Genomic DNA, 25,030 nt, shown 5'->3' with positions numbered 1-25,030 from the left:
ACGATACACAATAGTGCACCACACAAGAGACAATACATGGTGCTCACAAAGAGTCACCTCCACAAGAACTATAATCTACTACCTGAGAACTAATCATACTACATTATAAAGACTATATTTATTTAATATACTTGATTTGTGTAAATCTCACTTCAAAATAATGTGTGTGTGTGTGTGTGTGTGTGTGGGGGGGGGGGGGGTTGAATATTGCAAGTTCACTAAAATGATTTTAAGTTATAACACTAACTATGAGTAAAAACATAACTTATGAACAAAAGTGAAATATAAAATTTATTTCAAAAAAATTCAGAATGAACCTCATCGAATTCAAGAAGTTAATTTTGACCCACCCCCTAAACTTAACTAAATAGGGTTAAGTCGAACAATTTGTGACATTATCAAATACAAAAATTATTATATTTAAGAGCAAACTCAATTTCAAAACTCTTAATACACAAGTTCAAGAGATGTTAATTATACATTCATATTAATATATATATATATATATATAAAGAGAGAGAGAGAGAGAGATAGATAGACAGACACGCACATCATGCATGTTTCTAAAGCATTTAGAGGGGCCGAAGTAGAGTTGAACCTATTATGGGAATTATTGGTGGACCATAACAACTTGAAGGCCATCATATTCATCGCATATTTTTGTTCATGGGGTTGTTGCCAGTACACACGGAGATTGAGTTTAAGGCTAATTAGTCTTTTGCTTGGCCACTGTCCCTACAAAAGGGACAGCTCTCTGGCTGTCTGGAACACACCATGCCCTGCCACCACTTCCACTTTCACATATATCCTCACCAAATTGTTCCTGCCCCTCTCTCAATCTCCCTATTTTGTCCCACACTTTTCATCGTCAACCATAATAGTTACAAGTCTTAATATCGTTAGGCTAAGTTATTTTCATAAATTCTAAGCATGTAATTATAATTAGAGAAGTTCCTTATCTAAAAATATCCCAACTCAAAAAATATGTCAAGTTGTCTCTTCCTAGCAACTCTATTACCTCCATGCATGGGTTTTCTATTTTTAGTAGAATTTGAAGTACTTGAAAAACCAATTCCCACACAACGTCAAACTGGATTGATCCATGAATTATGGAAAATATGTTGCACACAAGACATGATATGATTTCTCTACTCGTGAAGAATATCATCAATATTGCAAACTTCATAGATGGCATTGAACTAATCGGCATGCCCTCATTCATTGAGGGGGGGAAACTGTACTCTTCTCTCTGGCTAGCAAGAGAGCAACTACCAAATCCAGAAGATGCCCACTATATAGAAAACAATTCATGTAATAGTAATTATCAGACCAACTCCTCCTCTGCACTCAGAGAGACATACATTGGAAGCATTAGCTTATATGAATAAGATGGCTTTAGGCATTAGTTATTTAAACCATGCTGCCTAGCTAGCAAGTAAAACTGAAATTGCTTCCATCATTTGAATAGCGAGATGAGAACTGAACATAAACTATAACAAACTTTTGCAAGTCATCGTTCAATGAGAACCCCAGTTCAGAATTCAGACGTTGTTACCATATACTGCGGGTTTAGTCCTCGTCAAACAGATTGTAGAAAACAGTTGGCTTTCTGGTGTCTGAGATGCTCAGGGCCTGAAAACCAGTGAATAGTTCTGAATATGACGAGGTCCTAAATGAAATAATGGTAAGCACCTGCGCTTTTATGCTATTTTGACATTAAAATAGGAGCGTGCTGGCAAAATTAAACCCGATTGCATATACATGACTATTATGCAACACTATTTCTTAACTTCTCATAATTGGACCTTGAATAGAACATTCAGTAGAGACATACCTGCATTGCGGAAGCTATGTGGATCAGTGTAGCTTCAGACCATGGTTTCCCAATGAACTGAAGACCTATTGGCAAGCCACTTTTGTCATATCCCACCTGCCAACAAGTATTTAGGTTGGTAAACGGTCTTTCTACTTTATAGGATATTCCCATAGAAGAGAGACATTAGTAAATCTCGATATAACAACTAATGCTGGGGCAAAAAAGGAACACTACTATGATCCTACCGGTACAGTCACTGCAGGCAATCCCAAGAAATTTCCTGCTATCTGATACCGAACAAGTGCAGCTGACAAGAACAAAACAATGTTAAGGAAATCAAAATTTAGACTCTGATTGGCAGAAGATCTAATTGGATGCATACAAAATAATTTTACTAAATTACCTCCATTGACGTAATCAAGTTCCCCAGATTCTAAAGCATCATCCAGTATTGGATAGGCAGTCACCCTGTTCAGATTGACATGGTCATGATAAGGTACTAGTAGTTTAAGCTTGTCTGGGTATAACTAATAACAAGATACTTCTTTTCCAGTATCATAGAATTGGCTCCAAAGTAAAACATGTTCAGAGTAGATATTCGACGAAGAATAAGAAATTGGCCATTTAATGCTGGTCATCTGTAAATAGACAACCATGACTTCTTCCTAAATGATATGCATATATAAAGATAGGAGACAGTACCCTACTGTTGGTGTAACGATGGCATCCGCCTCATCAAATATTTTCTTATGAAACTGCATCTGGCGGTTCCTGAGAGTATGAAGCCAAATGCACAAATCAGTAGAAGTGGTCACCACATGCACAAATCAACTTAAGTTATTTTTCAACCACCATTTTCAGCTTATCATTTTGAACCGTAGACTGTCCGGATTCATTGGGAACTAATGAATAAAGTTCCACATCCAGATCTGGACTAACATTGCAATAATGTAGAGAAAAATTTATGATTCCATTACCCAATATCAGCAGCCTAACAAATTTTATTTCTTACAGAATAACAAGTGAACAAAACCATTAATAATAGATGTTCCAATTACATGAAATATTGTCATAGTAAATCAGTTAGTACACTACCTAATTTTCTGGGCATTTAAATACTCCCTGCTATTGAAAGCACCGTAAACAGAAAGTGCCACTCTTGCATCCCACCCTAGTTCTTTCATATTCCTATTTCAAAGAGAGTTAATGGTGTCAAAAGCGAGAATTACCCTTGTTAAAAGAAGGAAAACATTTAGGTTTAAGGTGAATAACATACAGCTTCTCTAGATGACATGCAATTGAGTTGCTACACTCTGAGCCAATTGTTAGATAATGTGCCAGGCGCATCACCTCTATCTCTGGTATGGTCACCTCCAAGGTCTTGCAGACAAGAAGTTATCAGCAATCAGAACGCAGCCATCATAATACATATGGAACATTGGCTTAGCCAAATGAAGAAAGACAAGTTGATTCCAAGTTCCTCTAAAATGAAAGGAGAAAAGAAAAACTAGCATTTCTGTACCACACCTATGGAAGGACCAATTCATGAATTATGTTCAAGGAAGAGGGAAATGCACTTTTACACCAACAATATACACTAAATTGCAAACAGAATACCTTCCATCCGTAATGTTCATCAAGCTGGTTCAGAGCATTCGAACAGCAGATTCTGATTTCATCAGTGCAATCATTAAACCACTGATTCACACACAGAAAAGAATAGACAAAATCATAAGGTTGAAACTAAAACCAAAAATGAGTAAGAAAAATATTTCCTTCATTAAATTTTCTTCATTTTAGGACAGAGTAAGAAAATTAATCGCTATTAAATCAAGTTTGAGAACAGATAGACGAACCTCCCCATATTTTGCAAATTTGATGTCAGAGATACAGTTTGGTGATTTCAGCAGTGGAAAATGAACTTTCATCTGTCATTTTCATAAAATATTAAAATAAGTAAATAAATAAAAGTATAGAAAGAAAGAAGAGAAAATGGATTTCAAAATTAATAGATGGTGGTACGAGAATGTCCATCAAGTAGCATCTGGAAAGAGAGAGCCCAAGGAAATCATTTCACACAAATTGCCATGGGTGGTAAAATAAATGCATTCAAAAATCTTGCATAACATATGTAGAGATAGATTATTTCAAGGCAGTACTGTAGCACGCAGGGAAACTCTGCCTCTGGATTCATATACAGCTGGTCCCAAGACCAATCAAAGGATGAGGGGTTGCATTAAGTAGCCAGTAGCCAACATAAAACTTGTTGAATGAAACAACTTGAAATCTAGACAAATGGAAAATCGTTCAAATGTAATGCTTTCTAGCATGCACTCTACTGCCCAAGTGTTGTGAAAAAAACTGAGTTAGGAGCACTGCATCAGCACCTGGATATACATAAATTTGCAAGGGCTCTCCCATTTTCATGGACAGATGTGAGTAAATAGGTTAGTCCATGATCATAGATTAAGGATTGGATTTAGGAATATAGAAACATTGAAGGAAAATCTATGGAAGTGGATTGGGAGAAAAGTTACTGTTATGGGCTTCTAAAAGACGAGATGGGTTGGAGAGAAGGATAAATCGTTGATAGAATCTGGCTGCAAACATTGGTACTCAAGGAAGGATCAGGACAAGAATGGAGTGGAGTTTATTACAGATGACACTTTAAAGGATAGGGTAGTTAATGTGAAGAGAATATGAGATAGGATTATTGTAGCTAAAATTGTTATAGGAGAAGAGACTGAATATTGTTGATATCTTAGATTCTTAGTACATATGCGCCACAAGTTGGGTTAGGAGATAAGGACAAAATTTTTGGAAAGATTTAGAGAGGTTGGTAGAAGAAATACCTAGGGGAGAGCAGATCATTATAGGAGATGACTTAAATGGGTTATTTGAGTAGAGAAGGGAACGGGTTAGAGATGTACATGGAGGTTATGGATTTAGAGAAAGAAATAACAAGGGTAAAGATATTTTAGATTTTGCCACGACGCTCATCATAGCAAACACTAGGTTTAAGAAATGGGATGAATATTTGATCACATATAAAAGTGGCGGCTTACAAACTACCCAAATAGACAACTTTCTTATGAGACAAAAGGACTACTTTTGTAGTAAGGATTGTAAGGTTTTACTGAGAGAATGTCTGACCACTAAACATAGTGCAATGGTCAACGACCACATAAAAAATGGTGGAGATAGAATTATACAAAACAAAGCCCAGGAATCAGATGGTGGGAGTTAAAAAGGTGAAAATAAAACTATTTTCAAGGTACAAGTGTGTGGCAGAAAAGATTGGACCATAGAAGAAGAGGCAAACCAAATGTGGATTGAAATGCCTACTGCTATTTGAAATATGGTAAAAATCATTCCAGGACAGTTAAAGGAAAAAATCCTAAATCAGAAAAAGACTTGGTGGTGGAATGAAGAGGTACAACGAAAAAATCAAAACTAAGAGAACTTACTACAAGATGTTAGATAAAATGAAGAAAACCTAAACATGTATAGTAGTGTATTTTTTTTTTTTTTGGGGGGGGGGGGGGGAGAAAAAAAGTAAGTTAGTGAAACAAAATCAAAAGGTTATAAACATTTATACCAACAACTTGATACAAAAGATGGGGATATACATATATATATATAAACTAGCTAAAGCAAGAGAAAGAAAAACAAGAGATTTCAGCCAAGCAAAATGTATAAAAGATGAAAACCAAAAGGTACGACTAAATGAGGGGGCAATCAAGGAGAGATGGATGGAGTATTTCTCTAATTTATTCGTGAAGGTGAAGGAACAAGGGTTATGTTGGGGCATCTTAGTAAACTTTGAAGAAGATAGGAATTACATGATCTATAGCATGTATATGTCCAAACGAAATAAACCAAGCATTCAAAAAATAAAGAATAGTGAAGCAGTTGGTTAGATAATATATGAATAGAACAAGAGGGCATTTTTTGGTTAATGAAGATATTTAATGTGATCCGTAAATAAAAAATGATATTGGATGAGTGGAGGAAGTGCATTTGAATGGCTATTTATAAGGATAAAGGAGATGCTAAAAGTCAGAAATTATAGAACAATCAAGCTAATGAGCCACAATATGAAACTACAGGGAGAGTGATTGAGCAAAGATTGAAAAGAAAAACCAAGGTGTTTGAAAAGAATTTACTTGCTGAGGTGATGGAAAGGTATAGAGATAAATAAAAGGATTTATATGTTTTATAGATTTAGAAAAAGCTTATAACAAAGTTCCTAGAGAGAAGTCTTATGGAAGGTTAAAAGTTAAGGGGGAGAATTTCTTACATAAAAGTTATGAAAAACACGTATCATGGTGGCCTTTGGGCCTTTTACTGAGCAAAAAAGTATATATATATATATATATATACATATTTATATGGAGTAGAAACCTGTATCAGAACATGTGGAGGGGCTATTTAGGTTTTTCCAATTATAAATTGGATTACATAAAAGGTCTACATTAAGCCCTTATCTATTTGACATAGTAATGGATGAACTCATTAAACATATTTAGGACGAAGTGAATTGGTGTATACTACTTGCAAACAAGTAGGCGTGAATATACTGAACTTGAGGTATGGAGGAACACTTTAGAATCTAGAGGTTTTACGTAAAAAAAAAAAAAAAAAAAAAAAAAAATTGAACAGAATATATAGCATGTAAGTTCGGTAAAAACATAAGTTTGGATGATGGTATGGCAAAACTTGAAGATCAAGTCATATCAAGACAAGATCAATTTAGATATCCTGGATTAATAGTCCTAAAAGACAGGGAATTTAATGAGGATGTTACTCATAGAATTAAGGCAAGAAAGTTAAATGAAAGAGTGCATTTGGTGTTTTATGTGATAATAAGACTCCTTGAAGATAAGAAAAAAATTTATAAGACAACTATACCAATTATGTTGTATGGCACAGAGCATTGGGTAGTAATATGCGCAAAATATGAGGGTAACGGATATGAGGATGTTAAGATAGATGTTTGTCCATACAAGAAAATATAGAATTAAAAAATGAGGTTATTTGTAATAAGACCAAACGGGCTCCTATTAAAGATATGATGCATGAAGCTCTTATAAGGAGAGTGAATGAATGGACCAAGAAAAATTTGGTGGGAGACTCTTAGGTATGATATATAAGGGCCTTACATAAGGCCATAGATAGAAATGACTACAAAGCTAGAATGCATGTAATCCATCCCACATGGTGGGATTAAGGGTTGATATATTGCTCTTGTTGTTACTGTAGCACATATGGAAGCAGGTTATCGGGTAATTGGTCAACCTTCAGAAACTTAAGCTACTGCTTTCAATCAAGGACAGGTGTCAGAATTCCCACATTATAATTTCTTTCAGTGTTAAACTTTTGGGTCAAATACCAAGCACCTGATCGATGAGAAAGTGGTATCAGAGCAGCCCAATTCTTGATATGATTTCATGCAGTGCTCCAAGAGGGAGTAAATAGGTCAGGTCAACCACTCCACATGAGAGTAGCCAGGTGGTTCAACATGCCCTGAGGGTGTAGCAAATTCAGGTAGGAGGGGAGTTACAGATCCTGCATTGGTTAAGAAAGAGAGATATTGTTCCATATAAAGGGGGGGAGGTTGTACCACCTAATAGCTTAAGCTTTAGAATTTTGATGGAAAATGACAATCCCAAAACATAGGAAATCATCAAGAAAAATAAAATAAAGTTGAAGAAAAGAAATGAAAGCAACGAAAAGTGAAGTGACATTACCAACATTCAGAGATATGGTAAAGTAAAATAGGTTCTGTACTTCAGTAATGTCTACTAGTATCTGAATAGTGTATGAAGCAGAAAAATCATACAGACTGTACTTTTACAAGGTATTGCATCCAGATAACTGAAAATTTCAGATTTCTACTTCTAACAGTAAAAAGTGAAAGTTCCAAACAATTAAAGCAATGCCTACCACTGCTGTTTTGGGTTGACATGATGGAAGAAGCTCGCCACTGATAGCTGCATAACTGGAAAGAGTGAACTGGCATTACCTCATTTGATAAAGTGTACCAGGTTCTTGAATTAAACCAACCAAGTTAGCAGTTGATAAAGGAACACTAACACAATAAAAGCATCCTCCACAGTGCTTGCTAGTATACCAACCATTCCAACTGTCCAGTTCAGAGGAATAACACTGAAAGAAATTATAATGGATACATCAAATTTTGCCCTAAATTCATTCTAGTATGATGTAAATATCTCACAAACTACAACTAACAATTAAACATGAATGAGCACCAACCCAGAATGAGGGACACGTCCAAAAGTTGGCTTCAGACCAACAACACCACAAAGAGCAGCAGGCATTCGTACAGATCCTATACACAATGTAAATCGAACAAATGTCTTTCTGTTACTTATAGACCGCAAGAACATAGCTGCGAAGTGCTCAACAAATTTCAGACCTTGTAAAGAAAAAGGAAAGAAGTGACAACATTGAGCTGGCAAAAAGACTAGTGAGGTTAACTAGGCTAAGATTGATTAGGTAAAAATGACATAAAGCACACATGCAGTTGAATGCATGATCATAATCAATTAACCTATACTTCCTACAGTACACAATGTGCTCTTAATGGTTTCCTTAATTGCCAAAATTAAGTTCCCCACTCAGAAGATCTCTCCAAACATAATATTTTTTGTTTATTTTTTCATCACAAAATCCTTATCAAAATCTGGATAACCATCACTTTGGTTTTGATTATTTTGGCAAAGTAAAAGAGTGTCCAGTTCAACAAGAACAAATCTGCTCTGCTGAATATCTTATCCCTGTGTCAGTCAAGCCTTTAAAAGAAGTTCAGTTACCTCCACTCCAACATCCGCATCATGAAATGCTATTGTACCCCCAAAACCCTTGTTTGGATGGAGGGTAGGGTAGGGATGGGGAGGGAAGGGGAAACTCTCCTTGTTTGGGAGAGAGTTTCATCATGGAAGGGGAGTGGAAGGGAAAGTATTCACAAATGTTTTTATTAATTTTACTCTTTGCCCTTATTATTTTTGTAAAAACCCAATATTATATTGAAAGTGAAGGCTATAATTGTCACTTTGTTTCTACTACTTTACTGTTCTGTCCCTTTCCATTTTCTATCCGGACAAAGTGAAGCTAAATTACTCTCCTTTGCATTCCATTTTGCCTTAACAATGGGAAATGACATTTTCGTTACTTCCCTTACCCTTCCGCTCAAATCTCCATTACGTTATGTACTATTCCATCCCCTACTCCACATCTCTGCCAAACTAAGTGTAAGAAGTAGGAAGGGTAAAGAACTTGTATGTTGAGATGGTGTAACACTAGAATAGCAATCGTCAACAGAGAACATGCATTCCTTTGGCAACATGCCCATGTGAATTGTCTAGATCATTTTATCATAGCATTTAATAGCTGAAGACAAGTGGCAATGTGATGTAAATCAGTTATAGGAGTGTGCAATGGTGCAAATATAAAAAGTAATTGCCTGTAAACTTAGCATGATTAATGTGAATACAGCTGCAGCAATATTTATATTGAAGAAACTACACACTAGAGATAAATTTAACTTACCTCCCCCATCAACACCAAGGGCAACAGGACACAATCCTGCTGACACCACAGCAGCTGATCCACTGGAAGAACCCCCAGGCACTCTTTTGGGATCATATGGATTTCTAGTTGCCCTACAGTGGCCATAAAAAAAAGTTTTATTGTCTATACAGGTCAATTATTTAAGGGAAGAGAAAAAGACTGAACGTCAATTTTGATTTTTGGGGGGGAAAAACATTAATTGTATGGCAAATGATGAAGTCTATAATTTGAAAATACAAAGGTTCATACTTAATCCTTTTGAATAATGCAGTATTGAGCTGGAAATAAAGAAGAATGTTATTACCCGTAATGAGGATTTATACCACTGGTTCCTGCCCCAAGCTCATGCATGTTTGTCTTCCCAACGAGTATAGCACCACATAACCTAAGGCGCTTAACACAGCATGCATCATCTATACAAGGTCTTACCTTGTGCAACCACTTTGTACCTCCTAGGAGAACCATTTGGTCAGCAAACCGGTGATAGAATGTATACTTCATGTATTAGCTGCAGCAAGTAATGAGACTAACAAACTACTGCCAATAGAAAACTACAAAAGATATACTTACCTGTAGTTGGGTAGGGCATGCAATCTATTTCATCTTTGATAGCAACTGGGACTCCATCTAGAGCTGATAATGGTTCTCCTGGACAAGTTCATATTGAGAATGGAGATGTTTGTTGTTAAGAATTAAAGACATGATACATTTAAATCTCAATGAGAATGTGTTGAACATGATTGTGCATAACTAATTGAAATAAAATTGCCCATGGATCATGAGATAGAGATATAAGTGAAGAACTATCTGTACATGTGGATTAATTCAAGGTTCCTTTTTAACCGAAACAACAAAGGTCATAGTAAAGATCAAAAAGAGGATATTGAGCAGAATTGACTAATAAGCCATAACAAAATCATGAGTTAACTGGGCACATACATAGAGAATCATAGGTATATCTCATGCTATCACTGACAATTATGTATATTTTAGCCCTCCACTTTCTCTCTTGTAAGCTACAACACTGTGTTCACTTGATTATAGGCTTTCAATTGATTGGCACAGGGGATGGACACTTTCACCCACGGAAAAAAAATCAGGATGGGAACTATAAATGAAAAGAGATATGTGAAGGTTGTTATGATGATAATTGTATCATGATCTTTAGAGGCAATTCATATGAACCTTTAATACGCTGATCCAATCACTGATCAAAGTCTAGCCATAGAATATGTTACTGTTAGGTCTAAGATAGTGTTGGTGCATTTTGTAAGCAAAACTCTGTATTGTAGCCATTCTAACCTCGTACTTCCAATTTTAATATATTATGAGTTAGTTCAAGACTTTATTGGTTTTCATGATGCATCACTTAAAGTATTGCTAACGATGGTAGTAGAAAGGTTTTAATATAAAGTTGCAGTTGACCATAATAGATGATGCTTTAATATGAGGTTGCAGTTGACCTGAACTACAAGGTTTTGATAAGGGCTCAAGTATCCGCTATGTTGAGAAAGGTTTTCGATCAACAATGGCTACGAGGAACTTGTTTCTGGCATGTGGATGATGCTTTAGTATGAGTTTCTCTCTGTAACTCTTTTCCTTCTTTCTTTTTATATTAAATATGCTTGGATGACTACTTCCTGTAATTTTTTTCTCAACTTGAAGGTTCGTAATAGGGCTTTCCCTGTACATATTGTGTGTCTACATATATCTGCAGTTCAGTTGCGCAATGCTTTATGAATAAACATTATGAGGTTGAACCAGAGAGTGACTAAAACAAATGTCAAACTAATTGTTCAGTAGAAAAAGATGACATATTCATTTATATATTGTTAGGAACCGAGGGGTATAAGGGACAAATGGGGCTATAACTAACAAAGGGTTGTGTTGTAAGCGGTTAGGGGGTTAGGAGTTAGCTGAATGATTGTTAGGGAGTTAGGAGAGAGCCTATAAGAAGGCTTGTGTAATAGATGAAGGGATTATCCAATAATACACGAATGTTTTCCATATTCACTCTCTCTAGTCTATCTTTCTCCAATTTTCCATACATCTCTCTCTATTCTTTTCTCTCTCTCGTTCTCCTTCTTTCTGTTCTGTTTCCCTCCCCATTCTGTTCTTCTTCTTCTAAATTCCTATTCAAACTCTAGAAAACCTTAGGGTCTTAACTTATATGTTAAAAGTTTGCTGCCATGGGATTATTGTATTCTTTTTGATGGTCTGTTATATATAACCAAAATTACAAACATAAAATTAGCTGTAGAAAAATTTGGGATGGAATTTTGTATCTAGAGTCAGAAGGATTTTGGTTGAGTTATAGTTGACTTCTGAGATTCATGTAACTATAGCTTAATCCTTTTTATATGGTTTGTTAATGATCCTCAGGATTTGACTTCAAACTTACTTGTTGAACTCCTGAAATACTTTTTGTTATCTACTGTATCCTCTTCATTTAATTTTTTTTTTTAATTCTTTTCGTATAGCATCAGTGACATCAAAGAGAGTATGGGGAAGGGACAAAGTCACAAAATATGCAGAGTGCATTCATTGTACTGAAAAAAGCAGGAGTCAGTATTGAACAAACCGTAAAAAAAATATAAAGACAAATGTATATTGCAGAAATGTTCATTGCAAGATAACGATAATTTGGAACTGATTCCTTTTTGGTTAAAAGTTTATCCGGCAATTTATTACCTTTCTGATATCGAATGGTTGATTCACTAGCTTGCCTTATTATATCTTCAACATTATAATCAATAAAAAATGACATCCGCAATGCAGGTTTGGATGATTCATGAGTAGCAGCTATAAATCGTTCAGCAACCTGTCAACAAGAACCAAGCTACTTACGATATAGAACAACCCTTCAAATCAAATTATCAGCTAATATAAATGGATTTATATCTACGAGGTATGTTGGTTGATGGAGTCAGAGCAGAAATTGGGAATCAATTCCAAACATGTTAGAGACAGAATCAAGTTTGACCATACAAAGGTTAGTTGAATGAAACTATAATTAGGAAAATGTCTGATAAATTATTAGCATAGAAATGGCATACCATGAGAGGAGTAATCTTTCCTGAAGTATAGGCTCTTGAATAGTCCAATATTGTCCATCTATGGAAACTAAGATCTGAATTTTTTTCTGGCCTTTCTAAATACTGTAGGCATTCTATGGCCTTTTGAACTTGTTGGGGTGGGGACAGATCAAACTCTATGCATTTGACTTCTTGCTCTTTAAGTTCTGCAACAGAAATGAAAAATCATATATAAGAAAAATGCACCCATATGCAATTCATTTATATGTTAGCCCAGAATGTAGTGACACATTAAGTAGAGCCAGAAAATTTATTAACTATCTAAGAAAACATGCAAACTAGACCTAGTGGCTAGAGGTCAATTCCAACTGCATAAATGCCAGATCCCTCAGATCAATTACATTTTATACAGGGAAAGAACCAGAAACTTATTTTTCAAGAGGTCAGAACAGTGGTGAAAGACGATTTCTGAAAATATATGAAAATTTTGAAATACCCCGCCTAGTGCGATTAAGGCTCAATACGTTTGTTTTTTATATAAAGTATGAAATAGAAATGGTTTTATCATAGAAAAAACAATTCTTATAAAAAAAAAGTTAGCACAAGTAAAATATGTTTAGGGGATTAAGAAGTTAAACTTTCATTGCCTACTTAGAACAAATTCTATAACAAAATTTTACACAAAGTATAATAAGTATGTGATAAAAGGAAATATTTGAATTTTGTTTCAAAAATAAATTACTGTTTTGGTTAACTAAGGGAGAAATTTAGTTGCATAAGAAAATATTTTTGGCTAATTTTTTCGAGGACTCATGTCATAGATCAGGTAGAATTCTAATAAGAAAATAACAACATCAGTATACTCAGTTTCATACATCCATACATATATATATATATTAATGTTTTGAGCAGCAATATATGTGAATATATATTTATATATATATAATAATATCAGTATATTTCAGTTTCATTCTATTTTAGAGAAGTGGCCAACTATTCCCAAACATTTTAGGCAAGACTCAATAGTTGCCAAGATCGCAATACGATAGGAGTCACAAGACAAGGTCGGGGTTAGGGGTATATGACTTAGTATAAAAGGGGTAAGTGGGGGGCAGGCTTAGCCAGTACACTATTTGGGGTGGCATATTTTAGAGTGGATATTAAATCCATACTAACTAAATTAATATATCTTATAATTTTTAAATAAAAATTAATACGTCTATTAATATTTTAAAATAATCCTGCTAACGTTTATCCTATTTGTCAATGTTGTGGTCATTGAGTTCTTCAATGTATTAATTAATATTAATTCAATATAATTTTAGTAATTGAAAAATAGCAAGAGAATAGCAAGAATTGTAAAAGAAAAACTAAGAAATCGTAAAAGAAAGTCACTGGAAAACAACAAAAATAAAACATTAAATGCGTTGAAAAACAATAAAACATTAAAGAGCATTGGAAAACAACCCTTCTCGCATGCAGAATACTCTGCCCCCATACTTGCCTAAAACAAAAAAGAATATATAGCCCCCTGCACAATCTGTTCACAGCGAGAAGCCAAACAAATGATCGCAAGAACAACAAAATAGTCACTGAAGGTGGGTCACCGGCCCCCAGCGACACTTACAAGTGAAAGCAGGTTGTTGGAGATCAAGTCCACGTGCACGCACGCAAGACCTATTTACCAGTGAGTGAGTCTCACACAGAATTTTGCCAGCACATGACATGTCCGACAAACTTCCTATCACTGTTGGCAGGCTCACCTCTCTTCGATCTACGTGAGTAAGCTTCCATATTGACAAAAAAAGAGATTCTTTGATGACAAATCACGCTAAAAGCCCAGAACCTTGCAAAAACCAAGCTGAAAATCTGGTTTGACATTTTTGGCAATCCAGTTTGCAACCCAGAGCAAGCTGGGTTGCTTTCAACCCAATTTGCTGTACCAGGCAGGGGCGGATCCAGAGGGAATCCAAGGGGAGGGCTGGAGCTTCAATTTGAGGGACTGTGTATATATGTATATGTATATATTTAAATATTTATATAATGTTTTGGTTGGGGCTGGCACGGGCTGAAGCCCGTGCCAGCCCCCCCCTGGATCCGCCACTGGTACCAGGGGTGGTACTGCGACCCTGGCTTCTATTGGAGACTATTGATCCCTTTTTCATGACCCCTGCATCACCCCCTTCCATCTTTAGTGGTTACAGATGCAGGGTATTCTTCTCTAATGCACAAGAAAGATGTATCGAACTAAATGTGCATGGTAAATATTAGAGTATCTTGGAACTTACAAACAAAAGATAACAAACCTGACCTTCATAAGGGTGGAAGGGAACAAATAGAGGTGACTCTTCCAACTCTGCAAATGAAACAAGCTGCCAACATTGAAGACATAATGTAAGAAACTGCAAGAAAAGCTAAAATCCTAGAATATTGTTGATGAGCAGGCTCCAGCTTAATTATTCTTGCAAATACACCATAATCATAATTAAATTAAAGAGACACACTATTTAATAGGATGTTTACAGTTTTGTCACCATGTTAAAGAAGCTTAGAATTTTGCTCCAACACCCTTAATGAAGAAAATAATCATGGATCAAATATAAAGATTTTGTAATTTGATCAACACTACGATGCTTTGAATTAATGGGATGTTCAGAAGATGCTACCAATGATATATGTTTTAATTCTCTAGTAAGAGGTAGTTATTTTGGATTGCAAAGTGCACCAAATCATAGCATCCACTCTGAGTTCTCAGAGCAGAAGTGTAGTTACTGAGATCACTCTTTGCCTAGTTTTCAATATTGATAACATTTGCCAGAATAATCAAATTTAAAACTATAAATTCACCAGAGACTAGGGTCTTTATTCATATAAAGTTTCTTTTATTTCACAACTTCAAATGTCCTGCAAGATAGAAATAGTAAATATGTGTCAAATACCTTTTCATTCTTTAATCCTTAACTTATGAGCATGTACCATTTTAATCCATATGCATAAATTTACTTTCCTTGATTCTTAAGTGCTACTGCACTTTAGACATTGTAACTGCAGGATATGAACATTATATTACACTCACATTTTCCCACTTATCTATCTTCTGAATTCAAGAAACAGAAGAAGACAAGAGGATTGCCTTTGCATATGGAAGAAACAATACTCCAAGATGTGAAGGCTTCTCAGTTTGGTACATTGCCCTGTCCTATGATGATACAGCAGTCCAATTTTTTTGGAAGATATTTATGGAAAAAGCATAGACAGTGTTATCTCTAACCATGTGATAATTAATATGACGTTAATCTTTTAAATTTAGAGCACCATTGTATAAGTTGAAACAGGCCAAACTTTTTGCTCGGTTGCTTCTGTTAAGCATAAAGAATTCACCTAAAAGTAATAAACACTAAGAGCTCAAATGAAAGTAGAAAGACAAGACAAAGCCTCACAAATTTGATGAGCCATGAATGCATTTCCGGTGCATACCTTGTGTATTAGATTGTTTCTTTTCAGTATGTACAAGAATATGCCACCAAGAATAGGCAACTCCAGGGACCAAGCGAATATTTTAACCAGCAATCCAGCCATGCGAGGAGCTATAAAGAAAATACGAATCATCATTTGTAGACTTGCATCACTAACACAATTTGTAAACAAGTCAGAGCACGGGTGAATTGCAAGTTTAACTGTAAATCATAAAGTGAGTCAGAAAGACAACTAATTTGAATTTGAATAGCAATAAATATGAATTCCAAATTGAATCCTAATTTTTACATGCAATTTTATTTAAACATGCTCCAAATGGAATTAAATTAAATGGATTTTCAATATTTACTTCTTTATTATACAAATATATAGGGTCATAGATTTAAAAAAAAAAAAAAACCTTCACGTAGCCCAGCCACCTAGCAGGAATAAAGCCTGTGAGGACGATAACTTGTTTATTCTAAAATTGGAACTACCAATGTTTTAATAGAACCTCTTTTTCGAGAACCAGGAACGATATCTAGTGAATTCCCCAGAATTTGACAAAATTGAATTAACGCAGATACTACGATCAACAGAAATGTCAAATAGCAGCAGTGAACTCTTAACGGGAAAGAAGATCAGATACAATTACAAAATCAGGACTCAGTTCCGACAGAAATTGCAAAGATAGCTACAACATGATACTACTTTTATCAGTTCCAAGGTAGATCCTTCCGATAATCATCAAAACGAAACCAATTTCTCTCGCAAGTGCGAAATTCAAGTAAAAACATTTTCAGTTGATGAAATTTTCAATCTTGGCATTCAAAGAGCCAACAGTTAAGTTAATAGAACTACGCGAAACAATTCAGAACTTCGAACCTTTGACGTTCGCTGGGAGATAACCCTCATCGCTGTCGGGCCCGAGATTGACGTCGGCCACTGGCTTGTAAACCACACCTTTGGCCTTGAAAATGCCCATTGAGAGATCCAGAAACAGCGAGAAATCACAAAAACATAATGATGTATCAGCTGAGAGTAACAACTATAAGTAGATGGTAAATATGCCCAGCGAAGCAAACATGGTGAAGACGATGGTCCACCCGTTAAACGCATGTGCTTGTTGGTATGCATGTGTATATATATATATATGTATATGTATAACGTAATTCAAAGAAGAAGGCGGAGAAGACGAGAAAGTTGGGGGCAATTAATTGAAAGAAGCCATCTTTATCTAACTGTTCTTTAATATAAATGGGTCGACGGAGAGGGTGAGAAAACTAGGGGGGTTGGGTTGGAGTAGATGGGGTGAAACGAGCCCCGTTGTCGTGGAGGGTAGAGAGGGAGTGGTTTTGACGATTTCGAAGACGTTTTCCCGAGAATCCTTTTTTTTATCTTTTCTGTCATTTTCCCGAGAAAAGGGAGCTGGTGGGGCTCGTAACGGTTGATTGCTCCCCCTCCGGGAAAAACAGGCATTTCAATTTTCAACCAGGCCGGGGGGAGGAACGGCCGAACACCCTCCTTGATTTGAGGCAAAAAAATTATTTTTAGTTTCAAAAATATGGCTCCACTAGGGTGAAAATTCTATTTTGCCCTTGCGGGTTCGTGAAAAAAAAAATATGTCTTGAGAATCTCGTCCAGCCTTTGCAGCCTCGAAATTTTTTTAAAAAATATGACTTATGTGGGATGAAAACTCCATTCTAACTCTTGTAATTTTGAGCCAAAAATAAGAATCAAATGTGATAAAAATTCACAAGGGCATAATAGGGTTTTGATCACCCTCGAATCATATTTTTTACTCAACTTTTGGACTAAAAATAAGAGTTTAAGAAATAATGGGGTTTTCACCCTCACTCAACTCACATTTTTCACTTAAATTTGAGATCAAAAATTGTGGCCCATCTCATACATGATATTTGAAGGATAATTGAACATTTTTATATAGATGACATCAAGTGAAATAAATTAATTGAATTTATTTGAGAGTTCTCTGAATAAATGTATAATTACTAAAATTAACTTTAGTCTGTTACAATATTTAGTTTTTATTAAAGTTGTTGTTAGCCTTACAAAAATCTATCTAACCTAACAAGACCTAACTAAGGTAGAGATATTCACAAAGAAAATTTTCATAAAAACATTCAATACATTAGTATTGTAAGAGCCTGGGCACTCCTTCTTAAAGGTGATTGCCCAGCACAAATAAGCCCAAGACTTCCCTCCCAAGCGAACTGATATGGAATTCGCACGCTATAGTAACACATGTCAATTGTAATAGACTAGACAACCACCTTAGAAAGGTTGCTACTTAGCCCGTATAGGGCCTAGTCTCACCAACACATGCCTATTATAGTGCCCTCGACTTTGCCAGTACACGCCCGTAGCAATGCCCTTAGTTTGCTCTGATGCCAATTATAACAACTGTTAGTATTGTGTGCCTTAATGCTATATTTAGATAACATCAAGTTAGCTTGTTTGTAATACACTAATTATATTTTTATATAAATTTATAAAATGTAAGGTTTTCTTTATTTATATTTTCTTCAATCAATTATATGAATGAATCTCTAGATTTTCTATGTGAAAATCTTATTCTCAAGGTGTTGAGACTGTGTGATATGATTATCTGATAACAAAACTTCTTAAACTATTCATAGTCCTTAGATTATTTGGATGAAAATTTCGATTAATGGAGTATAGATTAGCACAAGGGTCACTACCTCGTTGGGTATAGGGATACAAGATACCGATGACATGAGATGTCGCTAGTAAACTTGTGGGTGGTCATTGAGAACGATTAGCCGAATGTGACGCCAATGACTAATCACATGGCCTGGTGGATAATGGTCATGTCATCAGGTTGCGATGGTGTCTTGATTATTAGACTTGAAGTGTCATGTTTGTTTTGTGTATTGGTGTGCGAGATTTGCTAATGAGCTGAACTATCCAATTGGGAGGTGAGAACATTCATCTATGTGATTTTATATTGCTAGTATATGGAGACAAGTGTTGGAAATAGGATCCATCACCCTCATCGGTATTTAATGGGGTGAACGTCCTATATAATCTACTATTAATGTGACGAGATAGCCCATGGTCAGGGCAAATTGAAAATCAGGAAAGGTGTTTCTTGATGTGTCATCTGGTCACATTAATGAGATCTGACACATAGTTACTGAGTTTATGAGTTTGTCACTTTATGATTCTTGCTCAGTGGAAACGTTAGGTGATGGAATGATTATAGTACACGAAAATCGTTAACTGTAATAAGTTCACTTAAAGTGAGGTTTCACTGCCACTTATATCGTCCTAACCCGTTACTAGGCGTTATTCATGAACTCTTGGAACGTCGTCGGAATTTGAAAAAGTTTCGGTGATGGGTCAAAAGGTTAACCAATATCAAAAAGAGTTTTGGTATTATCTGATTGATAACGAGTAATGAACCTAGAAAGTCACACGCAACATAGTGTTGCATTTGGTATCGACATTATGTGCCCAATATGTCTCTAGAAATGGTTGGTCAAAAGTTGACATTTAGCCCCTCGGCCAATAATTCATAGTGCAATATATTATTGCATGTATGTATTATTAAAGAGGGATGACTGCGTGGACGTGAGAAGAGATTTAAATTGGGGGAGAGGAAGGAAGAAAAAGGCAATGGGGGCTTTCTTTCTCTTTCTCTCTAATTTTCTTATGTAGCTTCCTTTTCATCTTCATATTCTTTCCGCTTTCACTGAAAATATCAGCATAAATTATGCGTATAATAGTTACGTGTATAATTTTGAGACGCGACCACCAGTAATACGTAGATCCTACATGTCTAACACAAGAAAATGTGACCAGAACGGTACCTTGATGTATACTAGGACCATCATAACATGAGATAAACATGGTCTCAGTACAGAAATTGTTTTTGTACCCAATCTAACATCGGACAACAAGCGCATTTATTTATATATTCAATTGTTGAATATGCGTATTGCTTAAATATCCAAATTATGTATGATGTGTATATTATATTTCGTTGCGTGTATCTGATAAACTGTAAAAAAAATTATTTTTGCCTATACTAACGTATTAGTGATTCCTTTCAAACAGTCTAAGCAACCACATTTAAAAGATTGATGCCTAACTCGTACAGGGCCCAATCTCACCATCACACCCCTACAACAATGGTATAATAGTTAAAGTGTAATGAATGAACATTATTTTTAAAAAAATTAATGTGTATTTATCGCACTAAGTTTTCAATTTCTAACTATTATATTAATTAATGATAAATACATCATATTTTGACATATTTTATTAACTAATAACATTATTTAGAGACCAAAAATAACGTTCATTTATCATGCCTTTAGAATTACCCAATGTAATAGCCAACATAATTATCATATTTAATATGCCAATGTTGTCATTTATATTTTTATAGTACAACAATAGATTGTTAATGTTGAGTTGTATGGTTATGTTTATATAGTACACCTAAATTTAATCTTATGTTAAACTCCGTGACCCATGGTCCATTTATTATTTTGTGTATATATATATATATGTGTGTGTGTATAGTTTATGAGTTTTAATTAATTGAAAATACATATCCGTAGCTAGGGTTCTCTCTCTCTTTAAGTTTCACATGGTATCAGAGCCAAAATACAAACCCTAGACTGATTTGGTCGCTTCAGTGCTGTCATTCAAAACTTTGATATAACTCGTAGTGAGTCTAATCATTCAATTTTTTATAAACACACATCACGGGAGATGTGTATATATTTGGTTGTCTTTGTGGATGATATTGTTATTATAGTTGATAATCAAGATGATATTTGTAACGCCCTGCTCCCACTTACGGGTGTCACTCGTGAACAATCATCTGAACTGCTCACATGTCCGGCTATTTGTGAAAGGCGGACTATGTTTCGACAATAAACGCCCTAAGTGAAAATTAGACTTTGTTTCCCTTCCCTCAATCCCAAGATCAACTAGCAAACTTGGGTTTTAACCATACCATATTTGGCGAATTTATTTTCATTAAATTTGCCCAATCATCATTTTATTATTTTAATTCTTCTTCTTTCCAAGAATTCAATCAAGCTTCGTATAATTTAAAATTCCAAACATCCTATTGGTTTTCCCAAAATTTAAGGAAAAATTCCAAATTTTTATTTTTCAAAAATTCGGCATTATCTCCAAAAATACTCGAAAAATCCCTTTATTTTGAAAATTCCTCTAGGTCAATCAAGAAATGCCCCAAAATCCCCATTTTTCAAAAAAAAAAAAAAAAAAGGCTGGCAGGGCCTGCTGGCGCGCCCAAGGCCCCGCGGTGTGCTGGTCGTGCGGGCTAGCCGCGTGCCCAGCCTACCGCCCCTATGCACCTGCTCGCGCCCAGCCTGCCACTCGCCTACCTACTACCCACTAAGGCCCTATGCGGGCCACCTCGTGGCCCTGGCTACTGCCACCAACCTTCTTCCATTTACTTCTTCTTTTTTTTTTTTTTCTCTTGGGGTTTTTAACCCGAATTTTTCAAAATTCATACACACCACCAAAATAACAAAAATAGGCTTCTATAAGCCATACAATGATCTTAAATCTTTATTCTCGTACATCCACATGCTATCCCATCTTTGCCTTGACTTTCCCATGCCTTGACAACCTATATGGGAGGGTAGAAACCTCATGAGCTACTAAAGTCAGTAAGGATGCAATGATAATAAGTATGAACATGAGTATAAAATGTGATGCCAATGCATGCAATGAAACATGGTTAGGGCTCCCATATCCTCACAACCACATTGGTTTGAGGCTTAAATCTACCCTACCCCACACTACCTCATGGCCATAGGTCCTTGAACACAAATAACATGCTAATGTACACATAAAAATTCATGAACCATACTTACAACCTTGCTAGACACCATCCCATGGGGCTATCCCTTACATTTTCCATTCCTTAAAGCTTCAAGAACATGCCTGCTTCAATCCTCTAGGCTTCTTGATTCTTCCTATCTTCTTCTTTTCTTCTTCAACTAAGCACTTGGCCAAAAATCTTAGCCTTCTTCTCTACCTTCCTTTTTTATAGCCAAAATTCCTTTTATTCACTTATTTTATTTCCATGGCAAGAATAAATCCTAATCCTAAGATTTTACTTAAGTTGGAAGAATGCATCCTAGCCCTCCAATTAAACACAATCCATGTGCCATTGCAAGACACAATCTCATCCATCTATTTTGGAAGAACTAATCTCCACCCTTAAGAGAAAATACACTTTTAGTCTTCTTTCAAAACTACATCCTAGCCTTCCATCTTCTTAACCCATGATCTCCACCATCCAAAATCAATTTAAAAGATTTCTTAAATAAGTTGGCAATCCATGCCATTTTCCAAGATCCACTTCTAGCCATTGGATCTATTCTTCTATTTAAGAATAAATCTCATCTATTAGATTTATTAATTTCTCACCATTTAATAAATTGAGACAATTTTCACACATCAAGAATGAAAGATATATATATCATTTATTTCCCATTTAATTTAATGGGACCATTTTCTATCATTAATGTTTGACCATTTTTCATTTCTTTTTGAATTTTCTTTTAATCCAACACAATCATGCCTCTCATTAAATGCAAAAATGACCATTTATCATTTCTTTTTGTATTTACTTAATTCTCTTTTATCTTGGACCACACATTACCATGTGTCACTTTAAGACACCATACTTGGCTTCCAAGATTTAATCTAAGTCATCCATGTGGCATTACCACATTAATTCACCAATTTAGGAAAAAATCAATTATTTTTTTACATAATTGAATATTCACTATTTTTCCTATTTTCCATAATCTAATTCCTTTATGGAATTTCACTCCAAATTACTAAAAATGCCCTTTATGAATTATTAATCCCATTTATCTCTACAATAATACAAAAATGAGAAATTAATTCACTTCTATATTTAATTCCACTTAGAAATTATTTTTAATTTACCAAATTACCCTTTATTGGATTTCACTGTGCAAATTATCAAAATACCCCTCTCATAGGGCCCATTATTCTCAAAGATCCATCACCTTCTCTAGGGCATTTTTGGAAGTTTCTCACTTCCTTTCTCATTCTCCTAACACTAGATACATTGGGTGTCACAATATTGTTCAGTTGAAGAAACATATTTTTAATCATTTTCAGACTAAGGACTTGAGGTTACTTAAGTACTTTCTTGGCATGAAAGTTGCTCAGTCTAGTTTTGGTATTACCTCTCGGCGAAAGTATGTGTTAGACATTCTAGAAGAAACTGGGATGATTGATTGTAAACCTATAAATTCTTCTATGGACTCTAATGTACAGCTCTTACTAGGACAGGGGGAGCCTCTTGTAGATCTTGGGAGATACCGTAGGTTAGTCGAAAAACTTAATTATCTCACTATCACTCGGCCTGACATTTCTTTCTCAGTCAGTATTGTCAGTCAGTTTTTACAATCTCCTTACAATAACCATTGGGATGCGGTAGTTCGAATTCTCAGGTATATTAAGGGAGCCCCAGGTAGAGGACTATATTGTATGAGAATAGAAGTCATACTCAAGTAGTCGAATATTCCGACACTAATTGGGTAGGTTTTTCCTCTGATAAATGGTCTTCTTCATGATATTGTGTTCTGATTGGAGGAAACTTGGTATCTCTAAAAAGTAAGAAGCATGAGGTTGTTGCAAGATCAAGTGCAAAAATAGAATATTATGTTATGGCCTTAGCAACATGTGAATTTACCTAATTAAAACAATTGATTCAGGAGCTCAAGTTTAAGGAGATATTACAGATGAGATTAATTTTGCGACAATCAAGTTACATTACATATTGCCTCCAATCTAGTTTTTCGTGAGAGGACTGAACACATCCAGATAGATTGTCATTTCATCCGAAAGAAGATTTTATCCAACTGTATTACCACAGATTTAGTCAATTCTAATGACCAGTTAGTAGATGTCTTCACTAAGTCTCTCAGGGATCCTCGAATTCAGTATATTTGTAATAAACTTAGTGCATATGATATATATGCTCTAACTTGAGGGAGAGTATTGAGTTGTATGGTTATGTTTATATAATACACATAGGATTAATCTTATGTTAGAGTCCATGACTCATGGCTTGTTTAGTATTTTGTATATATATAGGTGTATACTCTGAATTTTAATTAATTAAAAATACATACGCACAACCAAGGTTCTCTTTATCTCTAAATTTCAGAGTTAAGCAAACACTTATTATTGGATTTGAATATTAATAAACATATCATCACACTTAAGTTACCAAACACTTTTTTTTTTTTTTTTTATTTATCAACATTCATTCTATAATACAACTGTTATTGTAGGTAGATGCCTCACAAATATATTTCAAATGAGACTCTCCCGATAAGTCTTCAAGATTAAGGGCTTAAAGACATGGCAACCCCAAAGACTCTTTAAAGTCATCTGGTAACTTATGCCCAAAAGACTTTTCAAGATCTGTCGGATCTTCGGCTTAATTTCTTGTTTAACCAAATTAACTTATATTGTTTGGAGAAAAATTGTGTTTTCCAAATGCTAAGGTTTCTTATAATTTTCTAAAGCTATGTCGCCCTTCTTTTTTTCTTTGTATTTGATATTGATAGATGGATTTTAAATAAATCCGACTTTTGGTCATGTTAAATAAATAATAATCTTGTAATTAAAAACATACGTTTTAATGATGAATTAAATTCTAGTCCTTCATTCTTAGTCAGAGTTGGGATTTAATTAATATGATCTCTCGTGTTACTAGTAACATAAACATTTGAGGAGCCGGATTGATTTTTAATTTTATTGACGATTGATGTACTTTTATAATATATAATTGATTGACCTGATTAATTAAAGAGGGATGAGAATGGACCGCTTCAATTCTTCTTCTTCCTTTTTTTCTTATTCATAATATAAATCTTAAAAAGTTTTAAGATTCTGAATGTAATTTTTAACTCCACAAGAACTTTAGTGACACAAATTGGGTTTAAGTGGATGTTGGTATTTCTTAAGACCCTATATTTGGGTTTGCACTCGAAGATAAATTGGGATGAATTTAAAGCCAAACATAATAATTTAAATTAAGACCTTAAAC

The 25,030-nt window shown here is 35.0% G+C and overlaps 1 protein-coding gene across 1 annotated transcript; it reads right to left on the bottom strand.

The window, feature by feature from the left end:
- Window positions 1-1,269: 1,269 nt before the first annotated feature.
- Window positions 1,270-17,145, bottom strand: LOC127787150 (fatty acid amide hydrolase-like). Its single transcript, XM_052315049.1, has 20 exons — window positions 16,786-17,145; window positions 15,922-16,031; window positions 14,756-14,816; window positions 12,466-12,650; window positions 12,101-12,230; window positions 9,980-10,057; window positions 9,714-9,861; window positions 9,389-9,501; window positions 8,093-8,168; window positions 7,913-7,984; window positions 7,763-7,817; window positions 3,673-3,744; window positions 3,434-3,514; window positions 3,093-3,196; window positions 2,912-3,004; window positions 2,519-2,587; window positions 2,220-2,284; window positions 2,062-2,123; window positions 1,835-1,930; window positions 1,270-1,632 (listed from the first exon to the last, which is right to left on the bottom strand). The coding sequence occupies exons 1-20, from the start codon at window positions 16,883-16,885 to the stop codon at window positions 1,570-1,572; spliced, it is 1,833 nt and encodes a 610-aa protein (XP_052171009.1). The 5' UTR covers window positions 16,886-17,145; the 3' UTR covers window positions 1,270-1,569.
- Window positions 17,146-25,030: the final 7,885 nt, after the last annotated feature.

The sequence above is a fragment of the Diospyros lotus genome, chromosome 12, assembly GCF_014633365.1.
Source record: "Diospyros lotus cultivar Yz01 chromosome 12, ASM1463336v1, whole genome shotgun sequence".
Lineage (NCBI taxonomy): Eukaryota > Viridiplantae > Streptophyta > Magnoliopsida > Ericales > Ebenaceae > Diospyros > Diospyros lotus.
Note: the sequence above shows the minus strand (reverse complement) of the source record. Positions and strands in the feature narration are given on the sequence as shown.

Excerpts from the sequence above, each read along its gene's own strand:
- LOC127787150 (XM_052315049.1), bottom strand. The coding sequence starts at position 16,885 with ATGGGCATTTTCAAGGCCAAAGGTGTGGTTTACAAGCCAGTGGCCGAC. Across the intron at positions 9,502-9,713 it reads GGTATAAATCCTCATTACGG|GGCAACTAGAAATCCATATG; the intron begins GTAATAACATTC and ends TGGCCACTGTAG. Across the intron at positions 3,197-3,433 it reads ATGAACATTACGGATGGAAG|ACCTTGGAGGTGACCATACC; the intron begins GTATTCTGTTTG and ends CTTGTCTGCAAG.